The 27,501-nt window shown below is 55.6% G+C and overlaps 1 protein-coding gene across 1 annotated transcript in view; it reads right to left on the bottom strand.

Moving 5' to 3' along the window:
* Nucleotides 1-3,387: 3,387 nt before the first annotated feature.
* TRIM67 (tripartite motif containing 67) overlaps nt 3,388-27,501 on the bottom strand; it is a 49,760-nt gene continuing 25,646 nt past the window's right edge. Inside the window, 12 exon segments of the mRNA XM_024765622.1 lie at nt 3,388-3,549; nt 3,738-3,898; nt 4,016-4,347; nt 5,814-5,875; nt 7,028-7,190; nt 8,925-9,228; nt 10,447-10,585; nt 13,250-13,395; nt 14,903-15,062; nt 16,469-16,579; nt 17,824-17,946; nt 19,510-19,605. Coding sequence (XP_024621390.1) covers nt 3,388-3,549; nt 3,738-3,898; nt 4,016-4,347; nt 5,814-5,875; nt 7,028-7,190; nt 8,925-9,228; nt 10,447-10,585; nt 13,250-13,395; nt 14,903-15,062; nt 16,469-16,579; nt 17,824-17,946; nt 19,510-19,605 — 1,959 coding nt within the window.

Below are 27,501 nucleotides of genomic sequence, written 5' to 3'. Positions count from 1 at the left end.
CCAGCTGGCATTTAGGCCGCTTTGAAGAGAGGCAGACCTTGCCGCTGAGCAGTAATCACAGACCATACCTTGTCTTTCAGCTGTTGGCAGTGTCAAAAGAATTTATTTCAAATCTGCTTAAGACTGTGGTAAAACTCAGGTTTTCCAAAAGGCAATACACGAAGTTCAACCAACCCCCAAGGACCAGAAGACACAGTGTCTGCAATTCGAAAAATACAAACGCTTGGGATAATACAAAAATTAGAAAAAGGTTGCATACCTTCCCCCCACTTCCCTCCTCCGTGTTCCAGTGCAACGTGAACGCCGACGGGACCAAGAGCTGCCACCAAATGCCAACAGCTCCCAACAGAAAGTGGATGCGCTGGGGGAGGGATGGGGGGAGGGAGAAAGCGGGGCAAAGAAAGACAGGAAGATGGAGGTTCTGTCGACAGCCGAAACAAGGACACAAAGCTTTTTGTTACTCTTACAATTCCTTTGCCAACGTTACACACACATCTCTCATGCTTGATACAACAGTTTAGTGTGAAAGCAGCACTTCTACATCATGCATTTCACGTTTCCTGCTTTGCTCACTCTGCACCTCGTGTTGGTGCTGAGCAACCCCGGGGTCTGGGCCGTCGGGCCACCAGGTGAGGAGTCGGAAAGGCCCTCCCCAGGCTGCAGCCTCCCCCAGGAAGCATCCGCCACGCTCCTGCGTCCACAGCCGTAAGCAGTCACTTTTCCACACCTGAAGCCTGTCTTGGACTCTCCTCAGAGGCTTCCTGAGGGCCTGGCCTGGGGACCAGCGCCCACCTTGCTGGCCCGAGAGTCCCCTGGGTCTCCCGGGACCCAGGCAGGCAGCCCCCGCCCTGTGGGAGCTGCGCCCTTTGAGAGCCGCGCCCTTTGAGAGAAGGCGATGCCTCCCGCGGCTTAGAGGTTTGCCTGGACCCTCAGCTCCCACCTCCTGACTCAAGTCTGCATGGTTCATCGCGAAAGCCAGGAGCCCCCCCTTACCAGGTAGTGCCTGTGTGTGAGCAGCCCCTCCACCTAACCCGCCTTCCACACTTAGACGCTGGTTTTCAAAGCCGCTCCCTCTGCTGAGATCTTTGGAAACAGAGGAGACACATCATCGGCTCGGGGACCCCTTAGATACTAGAACTAAGATAACCAAGGAGGCAGGAAGGCGGTCACTCTCCTTCCGTGTTTCAAGGGGGTTTCTGCCCGCGGACGCCTTTGGGAACACTGACGCGTAGCCTGCTGACGGCTCTTCTGCTCTGACAGCGGGAACAGCTGCTGTGTTGGCCTCTGTGCTCACGTGAAGCCGGTTTTGCCCCCTCGCGGCCAGGCAGCTGTGTAGTCAGCACGTGCTCCTGGTCGCAAGAGGCTTGGATGGAAGACACTGGTCAGAGAATGCTTGGGAAGGTCACCGCACGTCCTCTGAATGTGAGCTGTTAGCCTGGACCTCCGTAGATGAAATGCGCCACTTTCTTCTCTAAGGAGTGTTATCCTGTGTTCCTCACAGCACACCAGACGAGGTAGGTTAGTGTGGCCGCTCCCACGTTCAGGCGGGGAGACTGAGGCACGGAAACACTGAAGAGATTTGGCCGCACCGGTACCAGGTTCAAGGAGAGGCGTTTCTGGGGGCTGAGCCTGGTCTCCTGCCCCAAACCTACTCTTCACTGTCTTACAGTCCATTTAAAGTTAAAGCCGCGGATCAAGGAATGTGACCCATGAATAGCTCCTGGCTCACTTGCAAAAGGAAAGCGGAGATTTCCCAGGATCCGCAGAGGCCTTGAATAGCTTGTTGATGATACCTGATTAGATTTCTTTGACCAGCTGAAGGCCACACCCCTCCGAAGAAGTTCCTGTTGCTTCCAGTCAAAAGTGGAAGGCAAAAAGTGGGCAGGCAAAAACACGGGTAAGGAGTTTTGCTTTCTAGGAATGGGGGTGGGTTGGGGACATTTGGGGAGTACAGAGTGAGACCTGACGGATTGGCTTCTGTGAGAGGCTCCCCTCATTTTACCGACCTGCCCCATCTGGCAGGACACCGCAGACCTGGGAAAGCCTGCTCGTGGGTGTCAAGATGAAGCCCGCAGCCTCGCGGTGCAGGCTTTCGGGGGACCACAGCGTGGACGCCTCATGCATCACGGTACGTATGGACACGTGACAGACTGCCGGCAGAACCCGGTGGTTCTCGGCCAGGGAGTCTGCAGACACTTCTACCTGTCACAACTGATTTGGGGCGCTACTGGCATCTAGTGAGTCAGGGACGCTTCTCAACATCCTGTAGTGCACAGGGCGGGATCCCACAACAGAGAAATACCCCTCCCGCTCTCGCCCACCGTGCCAAATGTCAGTAGTGCCGAGGCTGAGAACTCCTGGCATCGCCCGGGGTCTCGTGATAGTGTTTTTCAGCATTCACAGGCTGAGTGCCTTGGGGCTGTATCCACCCTCCCGACCTCACAGCCAGCAGGTGCCCTGGGACCAGCAGCAGCTTCCTGTACAAGCGGCCTGCTCACCTGCTCTGAAACCCGCCTTCTCAGGGGACCAAGCCTTTCAGTTGCAACTAGAATTAAGGCTTAAAAGCAAATATCCCTGGAAGAAGTACACATAGATCCTGCATCCTGGTCCTTTCCTGAGAGTGCTCTGGTAGGCAGAGGGCAGGGGCACCAGAGACGGGGCAGTCCTGGGCGCTAAGAGCAAGGAGGATGGGCCTGTCCCCATCGCTCTCTGAACCCCTGTTCTGCCCAGGCTTGCGCTGTACGCATGACCCTCCCCAGTGTTGGTGGGCCACAGGGTGCCTGAGGTTGCTGTCGAAACTACAGATACGTACGTATAGGGCTGAAGACTCGGCCTATAACTGTCTACAGTTTTATAGTTTTTAGGTGAGTCCCTTTGTGGGCCAGGATGACTGATGCCCACTTTAATTGGAATCGTTATTTTCCCAAACAGGACAGAGGGGGAAGCCGGGCTGTGTGTAATGTCTTACCTTGCTTTGAATTAGGAGCTAGGATGCTATGTAGTGAAATGCTATTGGACAATTTTTAAAGAGATTAATTCTAAAAGGAAAGGCATACACTTGGACCAAACTGGCTCACTAGCAAAGAACAAACTGCAGAACTACGGTGCTTGGGGGCGGGGGGCGTTATTTACAATATAATGGAACTTGACACTTTGAATTCCTTTCTCACTGAAACTGCTTGATAGACGAATACCAAGTCATCCGTCAGCCAGCCCGACCAAAGCATCACCTTGATATCGTTTTTTATGTACAAACATGTCACTGCATTGTAAAGGAACAGAAAATTCAATGGCAGATGAGAAGCCCGTGACCTGTCGCTTCTACTCTGAATCCCAGGCTTCTCGAGAGGGTGACCCAAGGCCATGAGTTGTTGACGGGTCCCTTGTTCAGTCTGCTGGTTCCTCAAGAACACGGGTGTGCCGCACGGACCTGCCTTCTCCCCGAGGTCCGTTCCGGTTCCTAGAAGGTGTTTTGTGCTGAGGACAGGAGAGGTGGCTGTAGGACAGCCTGACGCGGTCCCCAGTATCCGCCGTATTGCTTCTGGGCCCCTGGAGGAGTTGGGAAAGGCACGTGTTCACCGGCTCCCCACTCACAGCCCCTCTGGCCGCCGCGGCCGTGGGGAGAGAGTCCCGGTGGCTTCTCTCTGAGCCGCAGGTCATGTTCTCCCTAAAGAGGCCTCCCTTCTCCCTTTCCCATCTCCCTCTGACCGAGGTGCTGGCTCTCCGAAGGCTGGTACCAGGTCCAGGCTGATGCCCAGGAGCTCCCCGAAGACGCAGGGCCAGGGCCGCATGGTCACACGGCTTCCATGATCCTGGGAGCTCCCCAGCCTTTCACTCAGACTCCACCGAAAAGAGCCAATTCCACCGGCCCAGCCCACCTCGGGACCGACGAGCTCATCTTTCCCAAAAGACACATCCCAAAGCCGACGCCTCTGGCCCTGCCAGCCACGGCTCCCTTGGCCCCGGGAAGGCTGTGCCTCCTCCGGTTCCTCCAACCTTCAGGAACTTTCCATACCCTCCAAGCCGAGGCTGCCGGGGCCGTGGCCCAGGAGTGAGACGGAAGGGCAGTGGAAGCAGAGACGGGGCAGGCGGCCGGGGCGCCGGGCCGTGCGCATCACCTGCTGGGCTCTGGCCGGGGCTTCGGGGCGGGATGCTGGAGTGCCCTGGGAGCCACTCGCCGGACGACGAGGACGGGGCAAGACCTCGACTCCACCAAGCAGGTGGTTGCCAGGGCCTGGGCGGCGGGGGCTTGAACACAGCACCAGGCGGCCCCTGCAGACGTGGGGCAGCCGGCCTCGCAGGCCACCCCCCATCTGGGAGCGGGAGCTTGAGGTAGGATTGTCGGATCTGCTGAATAGAGGGTAGGGTTTACACAGCACTGGCCGGGCTGACTCAGAAAGCAAGTGCAGCGTCTAAACAAGCAGGTAGAAGTGAGTGAACTGAGTAAACACAGTTGGTGCCGGTTTCCGGGCTAAGTTTTATAAAAATCCAATCCAGCAAATAGACAAGTTACCCCTCGACCTCAAAAAGAATGCTTGATAAAATATATTCTTTTAAAAAGGAGAGAGAACGGCGTACTACCAGTTGGAGATGGAGGCGGTGGAGGTCAAGGAAGAAGAGACCCGGGAGGAGGGGGAAGGGCTCCGGGGCCAGGACGGGCGGCCGGCTCCGGGCTCAGACCCTGCAGCGGGCTGCAGACTCAAGGGAGAAGGTTAGTGTTCCCAGCAGGCAGGGAAGGGCTCACCCCAGAGCCCCGCCCTGGCCACGTGGACTCCGCACACCCGGGCTGGCGGGCAAGCAGGGAGACCAGGAACATGACGTCATCTGTTTCCTGCCTCCTGCAGAGCCCTGCCCGCCCCGTCAGGGCAGAGCCTCCCCTGCCATCGGGGCCACCTTTTGCTCTCGCGATGCTTTCACGTTGACAGTAGATGGTCTCAAAGTGAAGGTGGGCTGAGTATAAGAAACTTCCCCAGGGACTCCCATCTCATACACTCATGAGTCTGAGAGCCTCTGAGCTCGGAAGAGTAATGGGTTTGCAGCAAACGCCGTGGGGGGCCAGCTCCCGAAAAAGCCATCACCAGGTGGAGACTCTTCACACAGTGCTTCAGATTCCAGTGTTTTCTTTTGTGTTTAAGAACTGAGTGAATTGTAGCAGACTGGTGTGTGTGTGTGTGTGTGTGTGTGTGTGTGTGTGTGTGTAAGAGAGAGAGGTTGGTGGACTAATGAAGGACCTAAGGAAACTATTTTTAAAAAGTTCTCAACAGTTCAACGAGAGCGGCAAAGATCATGATGAATGATTAACATCCCTCTCTATCCATCCTGGATTAGGTCTGCAAGTGGCATAACGTACTGAAGACTCCAGAACCGAAAAGCTAAAGGATAACAACGTTTCCTGGCAAAGATGGGAACCTGCACCCTTGGTTCTCTGAAGGCGAAGACTTGACACTGAGGCCACGAGATTCCCGAGCGCCCGCCCCCCGCCCGCCGCCTCCTGCTCTCAGGATTCACGTCTCAGAGCCTGCTCTCCTCTTGCCCCCCAAAAAGACAAGCTTCTAAATCGGAAGGCAGGAAACAAAATGAAACCCCGAACACTTCCTTGCTCCCTTGACCTCTTCGTATTTGTAACGGCCAGTGGAACGAGGGGAAACACACTCCCGTGTTCACCACTGACTGGGGCCTCCGTCCCCCAAAGAAAGCGGGTCTCTAAGATGCTCCGTGGCTGCTGGGCTGCACCCAAGATGTGGCTGTGCTGCCCTCGGGGTTATGTGAGTGCAGTGAGGGACAGCCGTGCAGAGCAGGGCCTGGGAGGCTACTTGCCCGGCAGCTTTGGCCGTCCCAGGTTGGTTGGCACTTCCAATCCCGTGTGCAGGGTGACCTGGAAAAGAAGATGCGGTGAGCGAGGGCGGGAGCTGCTGCCCGTGAGCCCTGAGCGCAGACAGCTCAGCAGCTGTGCCGCCCTCTGCTCCGGGACCCCCACGGGCAGCAGCCCGCCTTCTCTGTGCTGTGGAGTCAGCTGTTCATCATGCTCGGCCTCACTGACATCAGGCCCGGGCGTCTGCCCCAGGAGCTGGTTGTTGCCTCTTTCACGCCGCCCCCACTGCCAGGAGCCCCGGCAAGGCTGATGCTCTCTTACAGTCGGGGGACTGGGGCTCTGGGTTTATTACATGCGTTTCTGCTTTCTTTCCATGGCCCTCTTTCCTCTCCTATATCTGTTCTATGAACCCTGTGGAAGAACAGCCCATATTTCAGGCTGCCTCAAAGCCCTTTTGCAAGGACTGGAGGTACAATCAATCAGTAAGTGACAATATTCAGGGTCAGTGGGCACCGCAAAGCAGGCCTCTGCCCCCCACCCCATATACCTCCCGGGGGGAGGAGCAGTGTGCCAGGAACAAAGGCTGGCACCCTGCTCCACGCTACTCTCCAAGCTTCCCTCACACCCTCACCGGGCTCCCATTTTTGCCTCTGGGTGTGTCGGGCCTCCTGGGCCGGCGGTACCCCCGCAGCCCCCAGGACTGGGCCTGGCCCTGAGGGGCTGCCTGCTTCACGCAGGAGCCAGAGGGACAGGGAGGGTGAGAGGGAACCCTTAGGAGAGGTCCCGCCTCAGTTCGGTCTCTCCTCTCGGGGGAAAGCCACGTGGAGGCCCGGCACACCCCGGGCCATCAGGGCCCACGCCGGGCAGGGGCACCGACCTTCCTCTCTCCCAGAACATGGAAGAAGGACTTGCCTCCCTCCTCCACCCTCCCTGGCCCTCTCCACCCTGCCTGTCACCCGTCCCCTTCACACCCCTCCCCGAAGCCGCCACCTAGAGCCTCTGCTCCTTTCAAGCGGACAAGCAAGAAAACATCATGCCGGAGAGGAGCGTCTCCAGGGGATGCCCAGGTGGGCCGGTGGGTAAGCTCCCTGCCTGGACGGCACCGCGGGCGGCTTCTTTAGAGCCCCCTCTGCCCGGCGCACTTTGGAGGCCCACGGGCAGCGGGGCCGGGGCCCGGGGCGGCAGACGGGCCCTGACCTGGAGGGTACGCGGTACCTGCACGTTGCGGTTGAGGCTGAGGGCCGGCATGAAGACGCCGTCCACGTGGCTGAAGGCCGTAGGGCCCTGCTGCTGCCCGTTAATGAAGAAGGTCAGGGTGTGCTCGTTCAGGTCCAGTAGCACGCCCACGGTGGCCCCCTTGCACACGCCGCCTTCCGTCCTGGGAAGAGGAGCCCGACACGTAGGTGAGGACGGGAGGTATATGGGGTGGGGGGCAGACGCACGTGCGTCACGACGCACGCCGGGTACCCTCGCCTAAAAACACAGCCCTCGCGGCGGGGCAGGGCGCTGGCCATCCCACGGTGACCCTCGGCGGGGCACAGGGCGTGCGTCGTGACGCTCCTGACACCTGCTGCGAGGCTCCATTTCGTGGTGTGGTGGCTGGGATTCGCCTCCACCGGGCGGGGCCGGTCCTTAGGCGGGCAGCACCGGGGCGGGCGGGCCGAGGCCGTCGGACCGTCCCCTCCCTTGGCTGGGGCTGAGGTCGGCCGGCCTTGCCACTGGCTGCTCTGCTCGGATCACCAAACCATCCTTGTCCTTTCCTGACTGGGAGGCTGATGGTGGCCTGGGAGCACGGGAAACGGCGAGCAGCGCTCGCTGGGTGTTTTCAGAGGGCGGGTTTCCCGGAGGGTGAGCCGGGCCCCCCAGGGCAGGAGCCCGCCGGTGGGGAAGGGAACTGGCAGCGGGCCTGTTGGTGCTGTTCAGATGCTGACCACCAGGTGGCGGTAATGACCCCGCCCAAGCGGCAGCCTCCCCCAGGGTCCCCCGGCCCAGCCCCGACCGCTCCGCCCCGCCCCTGCCCCCCGGAACTGGAGCCGGCATCCTGAGTTAAACCCTGACACCGCCTCTAGTGAGTCCTGTGACTTGAGCATCAGCCTTACGCCCCAATCTCATAATCTGCAAAATGGCGATCACAGTCGCACTTTCCCAGGGCCCAGATGGAACCACAGGAGCCAGGGGCTTCCCACAGCATGGGGCACAAAGAAAGCTCCGCACCTGCTCTCTCTTGTTACGCCCGTCCCAGTGTATCTGGGCGCCTGCGTGGCCTAAGCAAGTAGAGACGGAGCTGCTGGGCCCAGACTCGGCCCCTGCGCGGTCTGTGAGCAGGCAGTCCGCAGCGCCCGCGCAGAGCTGCCTCTGGAGAGACGGTCAAGGCCAGTGAAAAGGCAGGTGGGAAGGCCCCAACCCCGCCCCGAGGATCCTCAGGCAAGTCCCTGCCCCAGACCAGGACCCCTGGGGCCATTTGCAAAGCTGCAGGTGGGCCCAGAGCATCGAAAGCCCCCAGAGCTGACCTTGCCCAGCGCTGGCGTGCAGGGAGGTCGGCCTCTCGGGGCCCCTCGCCTCTGCCCGCTGGGGAGAAGGCCCTCAGCAGACTGGGAAGGAAACCCCACAGCAAGCAGGCAGCTCTGAGGGTCACAACCCTCCATTTGTGGGTTCCTTGGCCAGGGCAGCCCCAGAGGGCCCGTCCCCCCAGCATGGGAGTTTCCCGTGTCCAGCCTGGTGACACCACTGCCAGGGCCGGGCTCAGGGTGAGGCAGTGCTGGGGGTGCCCGGGACAGAGCCACCAGCAAGGAGCGCCCCAAGGGTGCCGCACCTCCCGCCGGGATGATTCACAGCCCTGCTGGGCTGACGGGTGTGGAGGAAAGCAGAGCGGAGGGGCGGCGGAACCCAGGCGCGGGGCTCGCTGAGCGGCCTGCACACCCGCTGGCTCTGCTGTGCTCTAGACTCTGTCCGATCCCCCCTCTGCGCTGCGGGCCAGCGCTTGCTTCTCCCTGGAAGCTGGACGCCAAAGTGGCCGAAAACACCGCCCGCCATTCCCGACCCCAGAACGTGGGAACAGCAGAAGGGCTCTCATCCCTAAGCCCCGCGACAGGGAGGCCGGGCGCTCACGCACCTGTTGGTGTGGGAGCTGCAGTGCATGAACCAGCTGCGGTTGCTGTCCACGTACATGGCCCAGGCCTTGTCGTCCTTGCCCAGCATCATGTCCTTGCCCACACTGGCCCTGGCCACCCCGAAGGCGGGGTCTGGGTGGTTGTCGTAGCGGTCCACGTGCAGCTCCCAGTAATGCACGCCCTTGGAGAAGGCCGCCGTGCCCAGCACCACCCGGTCATCGTAGCTGCTGCAGGTGGCCGTCTGGTTGTCGTTGGATAAAATGATGTCCCGGTGCCCAGAGTTGGGGTCAAACGTGAACCAGGCCACTGCAAAGGAAGGGGCAAGAGGCGCAGGGTGAGTGGCAGCCTGTGACCTGGGCTCGGAGACACAGACCCTCTGGCATCTCTCAGGAAGCGGGCACCCGGTGTCGAATGTTCTTCCCTGTGCGATTCACACACACACACACACACACTCACGTTCTCTCCTCTGTGTTCATCCAAGATCCCAATCCCATGAACCCAACCCATGAACACAGACATTCAGGCCCCCAGTCTAAATGCTTTCGTGGAATCTTGGTTTCTAAGCCCCTTCTGCAAGCTTCGGGCACTGTTATGAGTGAGGGGGAGTAGATATCCAGACCCCACCTCGTGGGAGGGGGATTTGAGACGCAGAGAGGTGAAGTGAGGTCACCAAAGCCCCAGAGCTCCAGGCTCCACTTCACAGCCCGCTGGCAGGCGAGGGCCCCCGTGGGCACACAGCTGGTGAACCCATCTGCGGGGGGAAAGCATCATCTGCTCCTGTCCCTGGGAGACAGTCCAGGCTGTCACGTGATCCCCAGAGGATGCGCTGGGATAAACAATGACACTAAACACAGGGCTGGCACCGTCCTGGGACCCCCTACACCGTCCCTCGACGCCAAGGACTCGGATGATCAAAATCCCGCGGAACGCCCACGTGCTCTTGTTGCCTGAAACCTGAAAGGATGAAGCGCGTGGGCCCGCCTCAGATCTGAGCTCTCGCGCTGGGTATTCGAGGGGGTAGGGGACCCCCTACATCGTCCCTCGACGCCAAGGACTCGGATGATCAAAATCCCGCGGAACGCCCACGTGCTCTTGTTGCCTGAAACCTGAAAGGATGAAGCGCGTGGGCCCGCCTCAGATCTGAGCTCTCGCGCTGGGTATTCGAGGGGGTAGGTTCCTCTCTGGCAGCCGCATGCCTTCTCTTCTCTGGGACCGTCCTACCCGCTCTCGGCCCCTCGAAAGTGGGAGTTTAGCCTCCCTGTGCCTCTCAACTCCTAGCTTCCCTTCCCAGCTCCAGCAAATGGGGTGAAGGAGTGTCTCTTTCCTTCGTGGCTGGGGGGCAGGGAGGTGAGGCATATGGAGCCAGGTGAGCGGAGCAGGGGCGGGGCTGGAAGAGACAGACTCACCTGTTTCCGCCACTCCCTCACGCTCCCTCATGAACAGCTCACAGATTTCCCTTGTCTGTCTGCCCGTCTGTGTGGGTTGGGCCTCAATCTGTTTCCCCCGAGACACCCCAGGGCTCACCGTCGGACGTCTGCAGGACGACAGTCTTACTGTAGGGCCCGACGCCAGAGGAGTTGAAAGCCTTGACCCTGGCATTGTAGGTACTGTTGAAGTGAAGGCCGTCGATGGTGCACAGGGTCTCCTTGCCGACGTACACCTCCTGGAAGAGACCCAGACGGCTCGTCAGGCGCCTCCCTTATGTGGAAAATTTCTCTTAGCCGCACGGTGACATCAAGAGTGCTAGCATCCCCAAAGAGTTATTAATAAGGAGATTTTGGACACGTGGTGGCCGAGTCTCAGGCCACGTCCAAGTTGGACACAAACTCTTCCTATTGGCTGATGGGCCCTCTCCTGCGAAGGTATGAGGCGCGGTAGCCGGGATGCTGCCCGAGACCGTCCTGCCTCCGCAGAGGAGAGGCCGGACGGACAGAACTCCGGAGCCCGGGAGTGGGGCTGCTGAAAACCCCACTTCCTTCTCGACTGGAGTGAGAGGTTTCCAGTGGGAAATTAGGTTAGAAAAAACATGGGCTGAGCATCTAAATAAGCAAAACAAAAGATATTTGAAAGGGAAGGGTCATCACACATGATGGGAAAAAGCAGATGGAGGAAGGGCGTTGGCCAGGCGCAGGTGGTTCAAGTTGCTGCTTTTTTCCTGGCCTCCCCAGAGGGTGGGACATTTCTGCATCGGCCCCCAAAGATCCTTTTCTAGAACATTTACTTTGTTTCCCGTTTACTTCAAACTTACTCTGTCCTATTAACTTCCCCCAAATGCATAGCCTCACACCTCACCTATGGCATTACATTCAGCTTAGTCTAAAACAGCTGCTTGATTACTTAGGGGTGTTTCTCTTCATTTGTTTTTCCAAGTTATTGATAATAGTAGCTGTGTGCCAGGCATTGTATACGGCATCTTTTCAAAAAATGTTTATTTATTTATGTTATTATTATTCTGGCTGCAGCAGGGTCTTAGTTGCGGCACGCAGGATCTTCATTGCGGCCTGCGGACTTCTTAGTTGCGGCATGCATGCAGGATCTAAGGATTGAACCCGGGACCCCTGCACTGGGAGCACGGAGTCTTACCCACTGGACCGCCAGGAAAGTCCCTGTATAAGACATCTTAATCCTCATACTACCCTGGGACATTGCTATTATTTTCATTATTTTATTCACAAGGATACTCAGAGAAGGTAGGCAACTTGCCCAAGATCACAGTTAATCCATTTAGAAGCCAGCGTTCAAATCCAGGTCTGTCTGCATTCAGCGTCCACGCTTTTCCCACTATAACACATGGTTTCTCATAAATTCTAGCCCTTGGGTGGAGCTTTTGTTAGTGGTCATGCTTCAAAGGGGAGAAGCCATCTTCAGTTCAGCCCTGTGGCTGCTTCTTTTATTTTTATTTTTTAAAGATTTATTTATTTATTTATTTTATATTTAGTTTTGGCTGCATTGGGTCTTCGTTGCAGCGTGCGGGCTTTCTCTAGTTGTGGCGAGCGGGGGCTACTCTTCGTTGCGGTGCGCGGGCTTCTCATTGCAGTGGCTTCTCTTATTGTGGGGCACAGGCTCTAGGTGTGCGGACTTCAGTAGTTGTGGCACGCGGGCTCAGGAGTGTGGCTCGCGGGCTCTAGAGGGCTTAGTTGCTCCACAGCATGTGGGATCTTCCCGGATCAGGGCTCAAACCCGTGTCCCCTGCATTGGCAAGCGGATCCTTAACCACTGCGCCACCAGGGAAGTCCTGGCTGCTGCTTTTAATATCTCAAACAGTCTCCTCTTTCTTCCCATTTCAAAACCATAAGCTCTCCTCCCGGTTTCTGGTTAGTCAGGGAGCTCTGTCAGTTCCTAGCTCATCTGCACGACCGGAACGGCTGAGGTTCTGGACCCGGTGTATGACCCACTATTCCTGGCCAAAGCAACCTCAGCTTCTCACTAAAGAGCCCATATCCCCAGGGACTCAATTATTCCCAAGGGAGTACTGCAGTGATTTCCCCCAACTCTGAAATTCTTGAAACAAGAAAAGACAAGACATAGGCATCAATCCAGTTGAGGGGAACAAAGAGAATATTGACCGTTGGCAAGAGACGTTGAATGGGTGCCACTTCCCAGGAGAATAAGTATGAGAATTGTTATGACTGCGCTGGTTTGTTAGAACGAGTCTTTATTTAGTCTCTCGGGGACAGAAAGGTGGAGCTCTCAGCAGACCCAGAGTTTGTACTCCCTGGTGTTCCTGTCAACACAACGACTGGACGGGAGCCTGAACTTCACTGTGTGCCGTCTCGCGGTAGAGATGTGTTAGGGCGCTGGCTTGGGGTGGGAGCCGTCCAGGTTTGCTACCACGGGCTGAGACTAGAAGACGCACTTGTGACTCGCTAAGCGTATTTACTGTCCACACAGATTTCATCATTTGGGACATGAACGTAGACGGTCACCCCAACCCAACAAACATTTCTCAGGTGTCTTCCCACCTTGCCAGGTGAACTAATCACTGAATTGGGCAAGGCAATCACTGAATTGACCAGATACCACTGCGCTGCTGGGCCGACTGGGAAGTGGGTACCGCGGGGGACACCTTTTCGGAGCTCTACCTCGGCCTCCAACCTGTGTCAGTCTTCACAGAAAAACCATCCAGAACTTTCTGTGGCCGCCGCCTCTGCCTGCGCAGACCCAGCCCTCGGTAGAGAAGCCCCACATCCCATGAGCCCGGGCCCACTTGCTCTGCGTCCTGGGGGCCGATGCCCTCGCTGGTGGCATCAGCGCTAAGGGCAGCCCCCTGGGCTGGTGCAGAGGCTGGGACAGCGCAAGTTCCCCCCGGCAAGCAGCGGGGCCTCACCCGGAACTGGCCCCCGTCTCCGTCGTCCAGCTCCAGGATGTAGCCGTCCACGGTGCTGTGGGTGAAGGGCGGCGTCCTCCAGGCCAGTGTGACGCTGTTGTTCCGGGTGCAGCACTTCTCCAGCTGCAGCAGGGGCACGGGCGGCACTGTGACGGGGACAGGTGGGCTTTAGTGCACAAACCCCTGCAGGGCACAGGGAGGCCGCGTGGACCCGGCCGCACCCCAGGAGGAAAGGTGGCCACCCTGCGTCACTCCTGGCTGCTCGTGGGCACAGCTCAGTGTGCTTCTCAACCCTGGACGGGGGTCCTGGGATCTGGGGCTGGGAGAGGCCTGGCAGGTGCCTCCACCCCTCTGGGTCTGGAGCCCTGAGGAAGAGCTGCCCCTTGCCTACCTGCCCACTAAGAATCACTGGTTTTGACTCAGCCCCATGAGCAGCTGGCGAGGACTTGCCGCCCGGCCTCTGCGGACCCTCTGCACAGGGCAGCAAGCAGCTCACACCTGGGGCCCGGAAGATGCTCTCGGGGACGGGGAAGGGCGAAATGCAAAGACCCACTGAAACCTTTGTCTGGAAGCATTTTAAAGGCCCAGGGAACTAGATCCCGGAAGGAGAGGCCATCTTACAGTATCAGGCAGTCAACCCGTGGAATTAGGGATTTGAGTCAAGTGTATCATAAGTTCGATTAAGGTGAGATCGGGAGGTGCAAACTGAGTACGGGAGAAAGCACAGAGATGCACAAGGGACTGGGTGTCTCTGGTTTAAAAACGGCCACACATTTTGCAAGTCAGGATTTTCCTGAGTTCACAGATTCTGTAGGTATGGCACTCAGCCCTTGGATATATCGGTCTAAAAACACCAAAGAGCTTCATTCCCCCTCCTGAATGTACCCTTAACGTCTCTGGAGAGGCAGGGGGACGTCACTTGCTAATTTTGTAACCTGGGGAAAGTTATGCAAACTTTACTTAACCCTTAGCTCGTGTCCCCCGTGGGTCTCTGAACTCACCGCTACGATCCACCACCTTCTCCCGTCTGCTCTCACCTCTGACCTTCTCGCTCTTCTTGGAACACAGAACACTTATATCTGCCTCAGGGCCTTTGCACTCACCACCCCTCGGCCTTCTGGAATGTTCTTCCCTTACCTTACATCTCTTTCCTCCTCACCTCAAAGTATCTCCCCCCCACACCCATGTCTACTAATGCCCCCTTCTCAAAAGGCACCTTGTTTGTCCCACCTGCCACTATCAGTTTACATTACACTACCTGTTGTATTGTATTATCGATGTGTTATCTATTTCTTTCTCTAAATATCAGATCCGTCTAGTGAGGGAGTCTGTACACTTGCTCACGGCTGTGTCCTGAACACCTGGGATGGTGCCTGGCACGTGGGAGACACTCGACAGGTGTCTCTGAATGAACAAATGATCCTCTTTCACCAACGGGAAAAGGTTGGCCCAGGCTGGGTGCTACCCACAGAGGTCACCCAGCTCGAGGGTCGCTGAGCTGGGATCTGAACCCAGGTCTGCGACTCAGGTGTCCCTCCCTCCCACTCTGGGTCACAGCAGTGTCACAAGTCTCCTGATGGCACTAAGCTGCACTGCAGAGTGGACGCCTCTTCCAGAAGAAGCATCACCTGAACTGGGCCAACCACGGCTCACCCCTACATTTCATCTGAATGAAGTCCAGTTGGTGGATGGCCTGCAGCAGTGGCCCGCTGTCCAAGGTCAGTTCAAACTCTGCAGACACCTTCGGCTCCAGGGCACCTTTGACCCACTGCTCTTGAGACACCTGGACACGCTTGATCAGGGCGTCCGAGATCTTAAAGGAAGCAAAGAGTTTAGGGTTTCCACGTGCAAAGGGAAAATAGCGTAGCAGGGGGTAAGGAAGGGACAGGGACTTTGTGGGCTCAGGGGGCTGCGGTGGCTAAGCACGCCCACTCAAGCCCTGGCAGAGATCATCTTTTAACAGCTTAGTCATGTTAAACGTAAAGAAGCACTTGCTGTTTCAGGCTAAACCCTTTTGTGAAGCAAATGATACTTTTCAAAAGAATTTTTAAATTTATTTTGGCCGCACTGCACGTCATGGTGGTCTTTCCCGACCAGGGATCAAAACCACGCCCCCTGCAGTGGAAGCGCGGAGTTCTAACCAGCGGACCGCTAGGGAAGTCCAGTACTTGTTTTTCTTTGCGGTACGTGGGCCTCTCACTGCTGTGGCCTCTCCCGTTGCAGAGCACAGGCTCCGGACGCGCAGGCTCTGCGGCCATGGCTCACGGGCCCAGCCGCTCCGCGGCAATGTGGGATCTTCCCGGACCGGGGCACGAACCCGCGTCCCCTGCAACGGCAGGCGGACGCTCAACCACTGCGCCACCAGGGAAGCCCAGTACTTTTAATATACAAAAACAGTCTTCACTCTACCTCTTTTGCTAGATCTAGCACTTTGCAAGTTGAAACATACTAGTGGTTTGTCCCAGGGTCTGAAAGCAGCTCCTTCATCCCCAGGAGCGTGAAGCTCCCTCCCTCCCACTGTGTTTCCTCCACGTTGTGTTGCAGCTTCTGCTCCAAAGTCCCACTGCATGAAACCCACAGCTCTGTTCTCCTCTGCTGGCAAGTCCTGCTCATTCAGACATTTGCACGTGTCCCTGTAGAGCCATGACCCCATGCACCCTTGCTGGGGACCAGTCCAGGAGATTCACCATGTTCCCCAGAGACGGAGGACAGAGCTTCTGTCTGAATCGCACACATGATCCCAAGAGGTGCTCGTGACCCCGAGTCAGACTGGCTGCTGGAAGGATGCCCAGCAAGGCTGCACTGGCTTTGCAGGCAGCGGTCACGTGCCCAGACCTGCAGGACTCCGCATCCTGAGGGAACGGGTCATGTGGATTCTTCTGACTCACTTCGTCCTGTGCAATCTTTCCAGCTTGATTGGCAAAGACTGTCTTTTCTCATCTGTGGGGAAAATGTTGAACTGGGGTTTCAAGTCGAGGCACGAAAGCACGGCGTTCCAGCCCTAGGGATTATGATGTTTGATCTCCTCATTTAAGGATGACACAGAGCCAGGGTCACAGCTAGTGAGACGCAGAGCTAAGAAGAGAACCTAGGTCTTCTGGAATCGCTGAGCACAGGAGATTCTGCTCCACTCCAAGCCACTGGGAGGGACCTTCCTAGAACCTCAGCTAGTCTGGGGCATGGCAGTGGATTTGGAGGAACGATGCCCAGCCCGCTCACCTGCAGAAACCCGGACGGGTCGTTCTCCTTGATCACCTCTAGGCAGTACTCCATCAGCCCCGTGGACTGGCGCAGCTTCAGCGTGCAGTGACTGATCTGGTCCCAAACCATCTGCCACGAGAAGTATCCCTAGTAACTGTCTCATCGAGGAACAGCAGCCCGGCTGCAGCGGCAAGCGGCATGGGTCCCGGCTGCCTTGCACCCTCTCCTGCTGCTGCTGTGTTCCTGAGCTCCACGTGCCCTCGTTACGTGGGCGGTAAATGGACCCACTTCCCAACAAGCAGGGTCGCCACACCCAACAGAGCAAACTTCCTGAACTCTGGATAGAAAAGCAGAGAACGTGCACCCTCTGAGACCCTCCTAGTGACCGGTGCCCCAGTCTCACTCGTTGGGTGGAAACTCAAGGGGCTCGGCTGCTTTGCATGTAAACCATGGATCATCCCCAACACACACTCCTTCTTTCCTTGAAAGTAACATTTCCTGATTCAGTTGGGAAATGTCTGTAGAATAGATCGAGCCCAGACAATGAGGTGAGTAGTTTCTGTCAAGGCAGGGTGTTCACGGGGCACCTGCCTGGCCCGGGGACCCAGTGCCGAGTCGGGGGAAGCCTCCCCCTGCCGCGGTGGCCACTGGCTGTGGTGTCCCTGCTGACCACTGCGAGCACCAGACATCAGAAAGCCCGAAGAAGGGGGAGAGCCGGAGCCTTGTCACCCGCCGTGGCCACCTCTGCTCTGCAAGATGAGAACAGGCAGTGTCCCTTCGACAGAAAACAGGGGCCGGGAGAAGATGGGAGAGAGTGGCCTTCTGACTGAAAACAGCAGGATTCAGGCATCTCCCTCCAGCTTTGGAGGGAGAGCAGGGGTGCTGATTGCTTCAGGGAAAGTGACACGAGTGTAAGTAGGTCCCGGGCCAACTTGCTCAGCCCTTCCTCTCCCCATTCATTCATTCATTCGTTCGTTCATTCGTTCGTTTGTTTATTCATTCGTTCGTTCGTTCATTCATTCGTTCGTTCGTTCATTCATTAATTCGTTCATTCGTTCGTTCGTTCGTTCGTTCATTCATTCGTTCGTTCGTTCGTTCATTCATTCGTTTGTTCATTCGTTCGTTCGTTCGTTCATTCATTCGTTTGTTCACTCAACTAACTATTCATTAATTCGTTCATTCGTTCGTTCGTTCGTTCATTCATTCGTTCGTTCGTTCGTTCATTCATTCGTTTGTTCATTCGTTCGTTCGTTCGTTCATTCATTCGTTTGTTCACTCAACTAACACTGACCCAGAGCCTACACTGCGTGCTCCCCCGAGCTCGGCTCGGAGGCCGTGATGGGACCGAGGGCATCGGCCACCCGGGGACCCACCTTCAGCTTGTTCTCCCTCTCTTTGGTAATCTTGGTAAGCAGCTTGGCTTTCTGCCGGGTTAGAGCATCAACCAGCGCGTCACACTGAGCCACCAGGCAGGCCTCGTGGTCCAGGCCGTTCTCCTGCGGGATGCACAGAGCTTTAGGGAGAAGACACTCGGAAACGTGGCCAGCACGAGAGACACAGGGGCACACCAGCAAGCTCGTCCCGGGGTGAGCTGTCCCGTTATTGAACCGGAAACAGTGCACATGTGAGTCTCAGCACATCTATAGGATGGAGTGAATATTCAGAGTCATCCAAACCATGAGGGTTTGTGAGGGTTTTCAGTGCCACGGGAAAAGCTCGTGAGAGAGACCGAAGAAGAAGAAGAGCAGCTGCACGTGCGTGTGTGTGTGTAAAGCAGTGGAGCAACGTGTCAAAACGGCGAGGGCGTCACCTCAGGGGCTGAGATATTGGTGAACTTTTCTTACTTCTGTTATTCTCTACTTTTCAAAATTTCTATAACATACTTTTGCTTTCTCTAATCAGAAAACAGTAAAACAAACAAAACCCACTGTTCTTGCTGTAGGATCGGACTCTCTCAGTTTAAAAAAAAAAAACAAAAAAAACCTTTCAACATCACTCAGGTCAGCCTGGATTCAGACCTCGTGTCATGGGCTGGTGGCGTTCTCTCTCACCCCTGCCCCAAGTGCCTATTTGAAGTCCTAACCCCCAGGACCTCAGAATGGGGCTGTGTTTGGAGACAGGGCCTTGAAAGAAGTAAGTTAAATGAGGTCATCAGGCTGGGCCCTGATCCAGTCTGACTGGCATCCTTACAAGAGGAGATCAGGACACAGACACACACAGAGGGAGGACGGTGTGAGGACACAGGGAGAAGATGGCCATCTGTACACCAAGGAGAGAGGCCCTGGGAGGAGCCATCCCTGCTGACGCCTTGATCTTGGACTTCCAGCCTCCAGAACTATGAGACAATAAATGTCTGTTGTTGAAGCCACTCAATCGACGGTACCTTGTTACAGCTGCCCCACCAGACGGATGCCTCCGGTGTCCCTGAAACATCAGAACCAGGACAGGAAATGCCTGGCAGCTGAATTCTGTGCTTTCACTTATTAGGAAGAATGGTTTTTATTGGCCGCTTAGGAATTCAGTGCCCTCAGTCCTTTTTCTCATCCAGACACCGGAATGCTCTACGGTTCGTGATCTGTGTGAAAGTTCCTCCCCGCGTGCATTTATTTATACACTGTCTCCCCGACAGACAGAGCTCCTGGGGACAGAGGCTGTGCCTTATTGATCTGCGTCGGGCTTGTATGTGACACAGCACGGGTGCTCAGTAAATACATTTGTTTAGTAAATGATGCTTTTATATTTTGATGCGTTGGTACAAAAGCACCGTATACAGATACCGCCTAGGGCTACGTGGCCACGCAGAGAGCTGCATTATTTCTGCCCAGTTCTCTTTCTAGGATTCTCTCTGAGTTCATGCAAAATCCCTTTCCTATCAGACGTCATAGGGGTGTCAGTGGATTGAGTGGGTGATGTCCGCAACATCTGAGGCTGTGCGGTGGGACAATTAGGCCTTCTCATGTTCAGCACTGAAAAGCGCCTGCCACGGGGCCTTTCCTCTCCTCTGCTAAGCTTCACGTACCTCCTGCAGGGACTCCCCTCCCAGCCAGAGCTATGCTCACCTGGATCTGCTGTAGAATGTTCTTCAGCTGAACTAGAAACTCCTTGGCTTCTTTTGCCTTATCGGAAACTCCATTTAAGGCCTGAGACAGTTGGGCCTAAAAGATATCACAGGTTGAAAAGGAAAATTAGGTGTTAAAGGCACTTGGTCTGCACTTCATCATGAAGGCTTGTGTTTATAAGAGGGTAGAACCCAGGAACCGTCCTCACTTATGAAGGGACCGCTATTGACTCCCGGACTCTATTGCATGTGTTTATTTTTCCAGCAATGGTTGATAAAGTGTTGGTTGACCGACACTCTTCTGTCTGGACCCCAAAGCTGGGGAGAAGTAAGGAGCATTCAGCTAATTGGTTCAGGCTGACAGGACCCAGGACAAGAAGGCAAGTAGAGCCTGGGCCGGGTCTGGCCCCCTCCCCGCTGTAGCAGTTGTGCCCCCCCATCAGTAGGAACTCAGACGCCTATGTGAGGGAATCCCAGGTCCCAGGCCACGCTCTGCCCACCCCACCCCTGCACAGGCGCCTTTTGGCCTGAGCGGGATGGGCGGGGAAAGGAACTGGAAGTGAGCCTGAGCCATAGGGACTGGGGGTCCCAAGACATCACGTGGAAGGGGATGATGGTGGCCTCCTCCTTAGCGCTAGGGACTCCTTACCCTGCCCAGTTGTTAGCCTCGGCCTTCTTTTGAATGAAACACAAACACACACCATCGAATTTGTCTTCAACATCTTGCTATTGAATAGACTGGTGCCCTTGATTTTTAACACGACTCATGTTTCCGAGTAAAAAGCTGAGGGCAGAGCAAAAACGGGGCCAGAAAGGCTGGGTCATACCTGCTCTCCACTTACTTTTTTTTTTTTTTTTTTAAATTGGAGCATAATAGCTTTACAATGTTGTGTCTGCTGTACAGTGAAGTGAATCAGCTCTATGTATACATATATCCCCTCCCTCAGGGACTTCCCTCCCTCCCACCCCGCATCCCACCCATCTGGGTCATCACAGAGCACGGAGCTGAGCTCCCTGAGCTATACAGCAGGTTCCCACTAGCTATCTGTTTTACACATGTCAAACCTCATCTCCCAATTCGGCCCACCCTCCCCTTCCCCCGGCTGTGTCCACACATTCGTTCACTACGTCTGCATTTCTATTCCTGCCCTGCAAATAGGTTCATCCGTACCGCTTTTTCTAGATTCCACGTATATGCGTTAATATTCAGTATTTGTTTTTCTCTTTCTGACTTACCTCACGCTGTACGACAGACTCTAGGTCCGTCGACATCTCTACAAATGACCCCATTTTGTTCCTTTTTATGGCTGAGTAATATTCCATTAGGTCTCTGCTCAGATGTGATCTCTCAGTGGGGCCTCTTCCTCTGCCCTTCTTTATTCTTCATAACGTTCATCACCACCCAACACAGGTTTGCTTCCTGTCTGTCTCTCCTCCCGAAAATGTAGGCTCCCCAGAACAGGGCCCTTGCCCGGTTGCTCACATACAGAAAGAGCACCATGCCCATGGCAGCATGAACAAATATTTGTTGAATGACTGAATCACTGACTGTGATTCTTTGGACCATATCCATGGTTCTCAAAGTGTGGTTCTCAGACTGACAGCACCAGCCTCATCCAGGAATTTGTTAGAAACGCAAATTCTCCAGCCTCACCCCTGTCTTACTGATCAGAAACGGGGGGTGAAGCCCAGGCATCTGTCTTTTAACAAGCTCTCCAGGGGTTTCTGATGCAGTTTGCGATCCACTGGATGGTACAAACATAGCCACGGTGTGGATGAGGAGACACAGGGAGAAGGAAGGGGCCTCAGACCAGGGTCACCAACGTTCAAGGTGAGGTCTGGGCTCTGCCCTGCTGGGAGACAGCTGGGAGCCTCAGGCGTGGCTCAGCAGAGAGGCGGCTTCCGGAGAAGCTCTTCCTTCTTCCACTGGCTTCCGCATGCCCCCCACCTCAGCTGGTGTAGGCCCCTCCCTCCACGGGCACCCGGCATGGACCACTTTCTGTTGCAATTATCCACGCAGGAAGAATATCCAGTAGACCTTACAGGAACAGCAGCGTGTTCTGTGTCTGCTCTAATACAGCTGCCACCAGCATGGGTGGCTCTGAGCACTTGAAAGGTGGCTAATGTAACTGAGGGACTGGATTTAAATTTTATTTAAAGTTTTCAGCCACCACGTTTGGCCAGTGGCTGCTGTTCTGGGCAGTACAGATCTTTTTTTAATTTTAATTTTTTTTTTTTTTTGCGGTACGCGGGCCTCTCACTGCTGGGCCTCTCCTGTTGCGGAGCACAGGCTCTGGACGCGCAGGCTCAGCGGCCACGGCTCACGGGCCCAGCCACTCCGCGGCACGTGGGATCTTCTCGGACCGGGGCACGAATCCGCGTCCCCTGCATCGGCAGGCGGACTCTCAACCACTGTGCCACCAGGGAAGCCCTAATTTAATATTTATTTGGCTGCGTTGGGTCTTAGTTGCAGTGCGTGGGCTCAGTTGCCCTGTGGCGTGTGGGATCTTAGTTCCCTGACCAGGGATCGAACCCCCATCCCCTGCACTGGGAGGCAGATTCTCAACCACCAGACCACCGGGGAAGTCCCTGGGTAGCACAGATCTTTGCACCCGTCCTTAGAGGGGTCCAGGTCCTCGGGCAGCTCAGCCTGTCCCTGATAACCATGCCCAGCAGGAGCTGGAGAGGCTGGCATCACTCAGGCCCATCATCAGTGCCCAGAAAAGAGTGGCACCTCCCTCCCCACCACAGTCACCCAGAGCAGAGGGCCCACTGAAGCTGCACCCCTTCCCTCCCCAAGGAGGGACCGATTCCCAGGAATCTATACAATCCTTCATGGCAGGGACTTTGTTTTTTGTCTTTGTCTTTCTAGCCAGGCACTGGCACAAAGCAGGGGCTCAAAAACTGCTCACTGGCTGAATAAAAAGCAAAGCAATTGCTCCACTAGAAGCGGATGCTAAGCTAAGACAGGTCCCTGTGGATCCATCACCACGGCGACCACCTTTTCCAGCGAGAGGCTGCATTAGTGAGAGTCCCCTTCCCTTCACCCGGGGAACTGGAGCCAGCGGGGCTCTGTCCCCGCCAGCCCTGGCCTCCCCGCGGCCCGTCCCAACCCAGGGCCTGTGGACCTGCTTCCTGCTTGGCAAGTAGACCCAGGACCTTGGCAAGGAGCCCAGAACAGAGTGATCTTTGAAGGCCTCCAGGGACCTTAGGCAAATGCCCAGCTGAAAGGGGAATGATCTCACAGCTCAGTAGACACGGCTCCAGGCCCACCAGACATGCCCTCTGCTTTCTCTTGACGCCGTCTGGCCCCGGCCCAGCAGGGTGCTCGCCTGCACAGAGACCTGTGCCCGGTCTGCTGGTCTCCGGGAAGAGCCCGGACACCCATGTGAGGTCCGGTCGCCGTCGAGGGATGTCCCGACAAGCACACACTTGAACCTTTCTTGACCCCAGTTCCTTCCTGTGTGATGTGGCCACGAGACACCTCTCCTTGCCCAGGTGACAGCACTGTGGAAACTGGACCTGGTTATTCTAGTGGCAAAGGAGTCAGGGTTTGGGCGGCGAAGGTGGAAACCATTTCTCAAGGGACAAGTGGTTCACTTATTGTCAACGTGTTATGGGTTCACAGCATACCGTATTTGGCTTCAGTGTTTTGAAACGCGCTCTTCCTCTTTTCCACAGGGACTACCTAGGGGCCAGCAGGGGACACTGAAAATTGTGTCTTTCTGGTCTGAGAGAAGAGCCTGCCGTCTTGAGAAATGAGAATGGATTGTTCCGTCTCTGTGGCTGTTGGTTATACTATCCTCTTGGGAAGAAGGGAGGTATCCAGACCGAAGATAATTTTTTTAAAATGACTGAATGGATTTTAACTTGAATCAAACATTGTATTTTATACCTTTTTATTCCTCTAAGGTTAGAATGACACTGCTGCAGAGTCTCTAAGTTTAGACAGACAGCTTAAAAATGTATTTCCAAGTGGGCCAAACCACCTGCTTCCTGGCCTAGCATCACATCTTTGCCTGCGTCCCGAAAGAGTAGCTTCTAGGTACGTGGGGTAGCCTTCTGCCTTCTCCCTCCCATTCTGGATGGTGTTAGAGGGCCTCAAACTGCATTAAGCAAGAGAACTCTGGGCCAGTACAGTCAAATCTTGGTGCTGTCATTCATTAGCTGTGCATCTTGGGAAGATTCTTCATCTCTTTGTTCTATAGGGTCCTCCCCGGTAAGGTGGGAATAACAACCCCTACCTCATACGAATTCTTACTATTATGCTTAGAAATATAGCCCAAGCTTTCCCGAAATCCTCTCAACTGTTCAACCCATCATATATGGGTTGTTACGGACAGAATGTGTCCTCCCAAAATCCATATGTTGAAGCCTTAACCTGCAGTATGATGGTATTAGGAGATGGGACCTTTGGGAGGCCATAAGGTCACGTAGGTGGAGCCCCCACGACGGGATCAGTGCCCTTAGAGAAAAGACATGGGAGAGCGCTTTCCCCCTCTCCTCCCACTGCACTGAGGAAAGGCCATGTGAGGACACAGTGAGAAGATGGCTGTCCGCAAAGGCCCGAAGAGAGCCTCAGCAGGAACTAAGCTGGCTGGCAGCCGGATCTTGGATGTCCAGCTTTCAGAACTGTGAGAAATAAATCTGTTGTTTTGTGGGATTTGCTTATAGCAGCCCAAACAGACCAAGACACGAATTATCTAAATTACCCAACTAGGACCTTTCAGAGATAATTCTCATGTTTGAAACAGACTCTGTGGAGAAGCCCCTAAGTTGTCTCCTTTTATTTATTTTTTTTAATTAATTAATCTGTGGCTGTGTTGGGTCTTGGTTGCTGCGTGCGGGCCTTCTCTAGTTGTGGCGAGCGGGGTCTGCTCTTTGTTGCAGTGAGTGGGCTTCTCTTGTTGTGGAGCACGGGCTCTAGGCACGCGGGCTTCAGTAGTTGCGGCACGCGGGCTCAGTAGTTGTGGCTTGCGGGCTCTAGAGCGCAGGCTCAGTAGTTGTGGCGCACGGGTTTCGTTGCTCCGCGGCATGTGGGATCTTCCCGGCCCAGGGCTCGAACCCGTGTCCCCTGCGTTGGCAGGCGGATTCTTAACCACTGCGCCACCAGGCAAGTCCCAAGTTGCCTCCTTTTAAACTTGGTCTTTGTTCTCTGACCTCAGGATTACCCAGTAGAAGTGCAGAAATTAGGCACCGAGGATCTAGAGATGGCTGCCAAATGCCACCTCCTCTTGATGCTTTGCTTCCCTCCCCAAATGGAACGTGCCCTTGGCGCTCCTTCCAGGGCGTGTCTCACTCTCCTTGAGATGGGCCGCCCAGGGGAAATGTGTCCGCTCCCCTGTCCTGTCGGCCACCCTGCAAGCTTGTCCTGTGCACCTCTGCACAGGCAGCACGGGCCTCACACCTAGAATGTGCTCCACAGAGATCCAGTCCGTGGATGGATTCTGTTCTAGATTTTGTCTGACTAGCTGCCCCGAGCTAGTCACGTCTCAATTCTCTTACACGCTGGGCTTAATTAAAACGGCCATGTGGCCACTCTGGACCCACCATTTCTAGGGTATGAAGCCCCATCTGGTCCTGGGCACTGGCAGCCCAACCCTGCCCTGCGGATCAAAGCTCTTTTCACGACTTCTGGGTATTAACTGTTTCTAGTTAACCGCTGGCACGGATCCTGCCCCAGTTTAGTCCTACTTGACAGAACCTCCGACGCCCTCCCTCTCCCTGCCTCTTCTGGAAGACCAGAGGGTTCCAGCTAGGCCTGCTTCCCCTTTCCTGATCCACCTGCTACCACAAACGGCTGCAAAAGCCCCGCTGAAGCACTGGAAAAGCCCTTCGCCAAGAGGGCAGCAACCAAGATAAATATGACTGCCCTGGTGGTCAGCCTAAACAGAGGTGCAGTGACACGGCAGGGGGCCTTGGGTGCCCTTACTACTGAAGCAGATGCAGTGACAAAGCTGGAGACTGCATGAGAGGGTACTATCCCACCCACAGGGACCACACCTGGGAACAGGAGAAGGTGGGTGAGACAGGCACGTGGAGGCTCTGGAGGGGGTGAGGACACGACCCATACAGGGTGCATGAGACCCCAGCCCTACAGGATCCCCCTTCCCAGCCTGCCCCCATCCAAGGGTCCAGGTTGTAAAGGATGTGTCACACAGGTGTGAAGGACTGATGCTAGGGGTCCAGCGGAGCAGGGTGGGCCTCGGGTAGAAGTCTACCTAGAGAGCGATCAGATGAATATTTGCCGGGTGGCAGGCCCCTTCCACGGTAGACTGTGGGTCCCAGGCTGAGGGTCCCCCAGAAGCAGAAAGGGTTTTGGGCAGGAGAACTAGGCTCCAGGGGTGACGCAGGCAGCCTCTCTCTTCAGTGGATGTGACCCAGATTCGGGGGGGAGTCCCCGTAGGCAAAACAGCTCAGAGGATCCGCTCCTGTCCCCACTGGCTCACCGTGTTTCCGGCCACTGAGGCAGTAACGACAGGTGGCTTTGAATGGGGGTCTCCAGATGCTAATCCAGTGCTCTGTTCTGTGCACTGAAGCCACCTCCGACCCCCAGAACCTCTATATGGAGGCTGCTACCATGACTGTCAGCACTGAGACATACTGTCCACGAAGACTCCACGGGCCCTGACAGTCCCCACCCAGGCCTGATGCTCCGAGAGGCTCCACCCTCCCTTGACTTCGCAGACTTATTCAGCTCCTCGTATTGTGGGTTCTCACGGTATATTGGCTTCTTGTTGCTGCTATCAAGAATTACGATAAACTCAGGGACCTAAAGCAACACTGGTTTATTCTTTTATAGCCCTGGAGGCCAGAAGTCCGAAGTGAGTCTTACAGGCCAAAATCAAGCTGTCAGCTTCCTTCTGGAGGCTCTAGAGAGGGACCCCTTTTCTTTCTTTCTTTTTTTTTAAAACATGCCCTTGGCTTTATTTATTCATTTATTTTTAAAATATTTATTTATTTTGGCTCCACCGGGTCTCAGCTGCGGCACGTGGGATCTTTGTTGCCGCAGGTGGGCTTCCTAGTTGTGGCTTGCATGCGGGGATCCTAGGTCCCCGACCAGGGATTGAACCCAGGCACCCCTGCCATCGGAAGTGTGGAGTCTTACACACTGGACCACCAGGGAAACCCCGAGAGACCTTTTTTCTTGTCTTTTCCGTCTTCTAGAGGTTACCCACATCCCTTGGCTGGTGGCCCCTTCCTTGCATCACTCAGCCTCTCACTTCTGTCCTCCTATCTCCTCTATGGCCTTCCTGTCTCCCTCTTACAAGGGCCCCTGTGATGACCTTAAACCAGCTGAGCAATTAAGGATAAGCTCCTCCTCTCAAGATCCTTAATCTAATTACACCTGCAGAGTCCATTTTGCCACGTAAGGTGACATGGTCACAAATTCTGGAGGTTGGGACGTGCACATCCTTGGCGGCCTTTATTCAGCCTGTCATACCTGGCAACTAGTCTCCTTTCACATGTGACAGATGAACTGTTCAACGTCTGCTACTTCAGAGGCCTGTGCGCTGGATGGAGTCGTATTGGACGTATGCAGTGCTGTATTCCCAGCTTGGGCCAGGTGCCAAGCACACGGAGGGACCAGAAGCCACGCCCCTCTGAAGGTCTGATCCCACCTGGGTCCTCAGTTCCTTACTGAGGATGCAGGACGGGTATCAGGATAGGACGCACCCAGAGAACTAACATCTACCCCACGAAGACCCTCCCCTAAGGCCAGAAGAGGGTGCTTCTCGTGCCACAGGGTAAAACGCAGGCTGCCTGGCCCCGGCTGCCCCCTGGCATTGTGGCCTCCCCTCTCTTGCCCCGGTACAGCTCTCTGATGCTCATGACCCGGGTCAGTAGCTATGGTGATGACGGCAGACAGCGTTCACTGAATGCCGACACCAAATAACGTGTCTAATTTTGTTGGTTTCTCACAACCTACCAGGGGGGTTGCTAGCATTTTCCTCATTTTACAGAAGAGGGGACCGAGGCTCAAGGTCACACA

This window comes from Neophocaena asiaeorientalis, unplaced genomic scaffold (assembly GCF_003031525.2).
Source record: "Neophocaena asiaeorientalis asiaeorientalis breed wild unplaced genomic scaffold, Neophocaena_asiaeorientalis_V1.1 scaffold369, whole genome shotgun sequence".
In the NCBI taxonomy this organism is placed as follows: Eukaryota; Metazoa; Chordata; class Mammalia; order Artiodactyla; family Phocoenidae; genus Neophocaena; species Neophocaena asiaeorientalis.
This window is presented reverse-complemented; position numbering and strand designations above follow the sequence as displayed.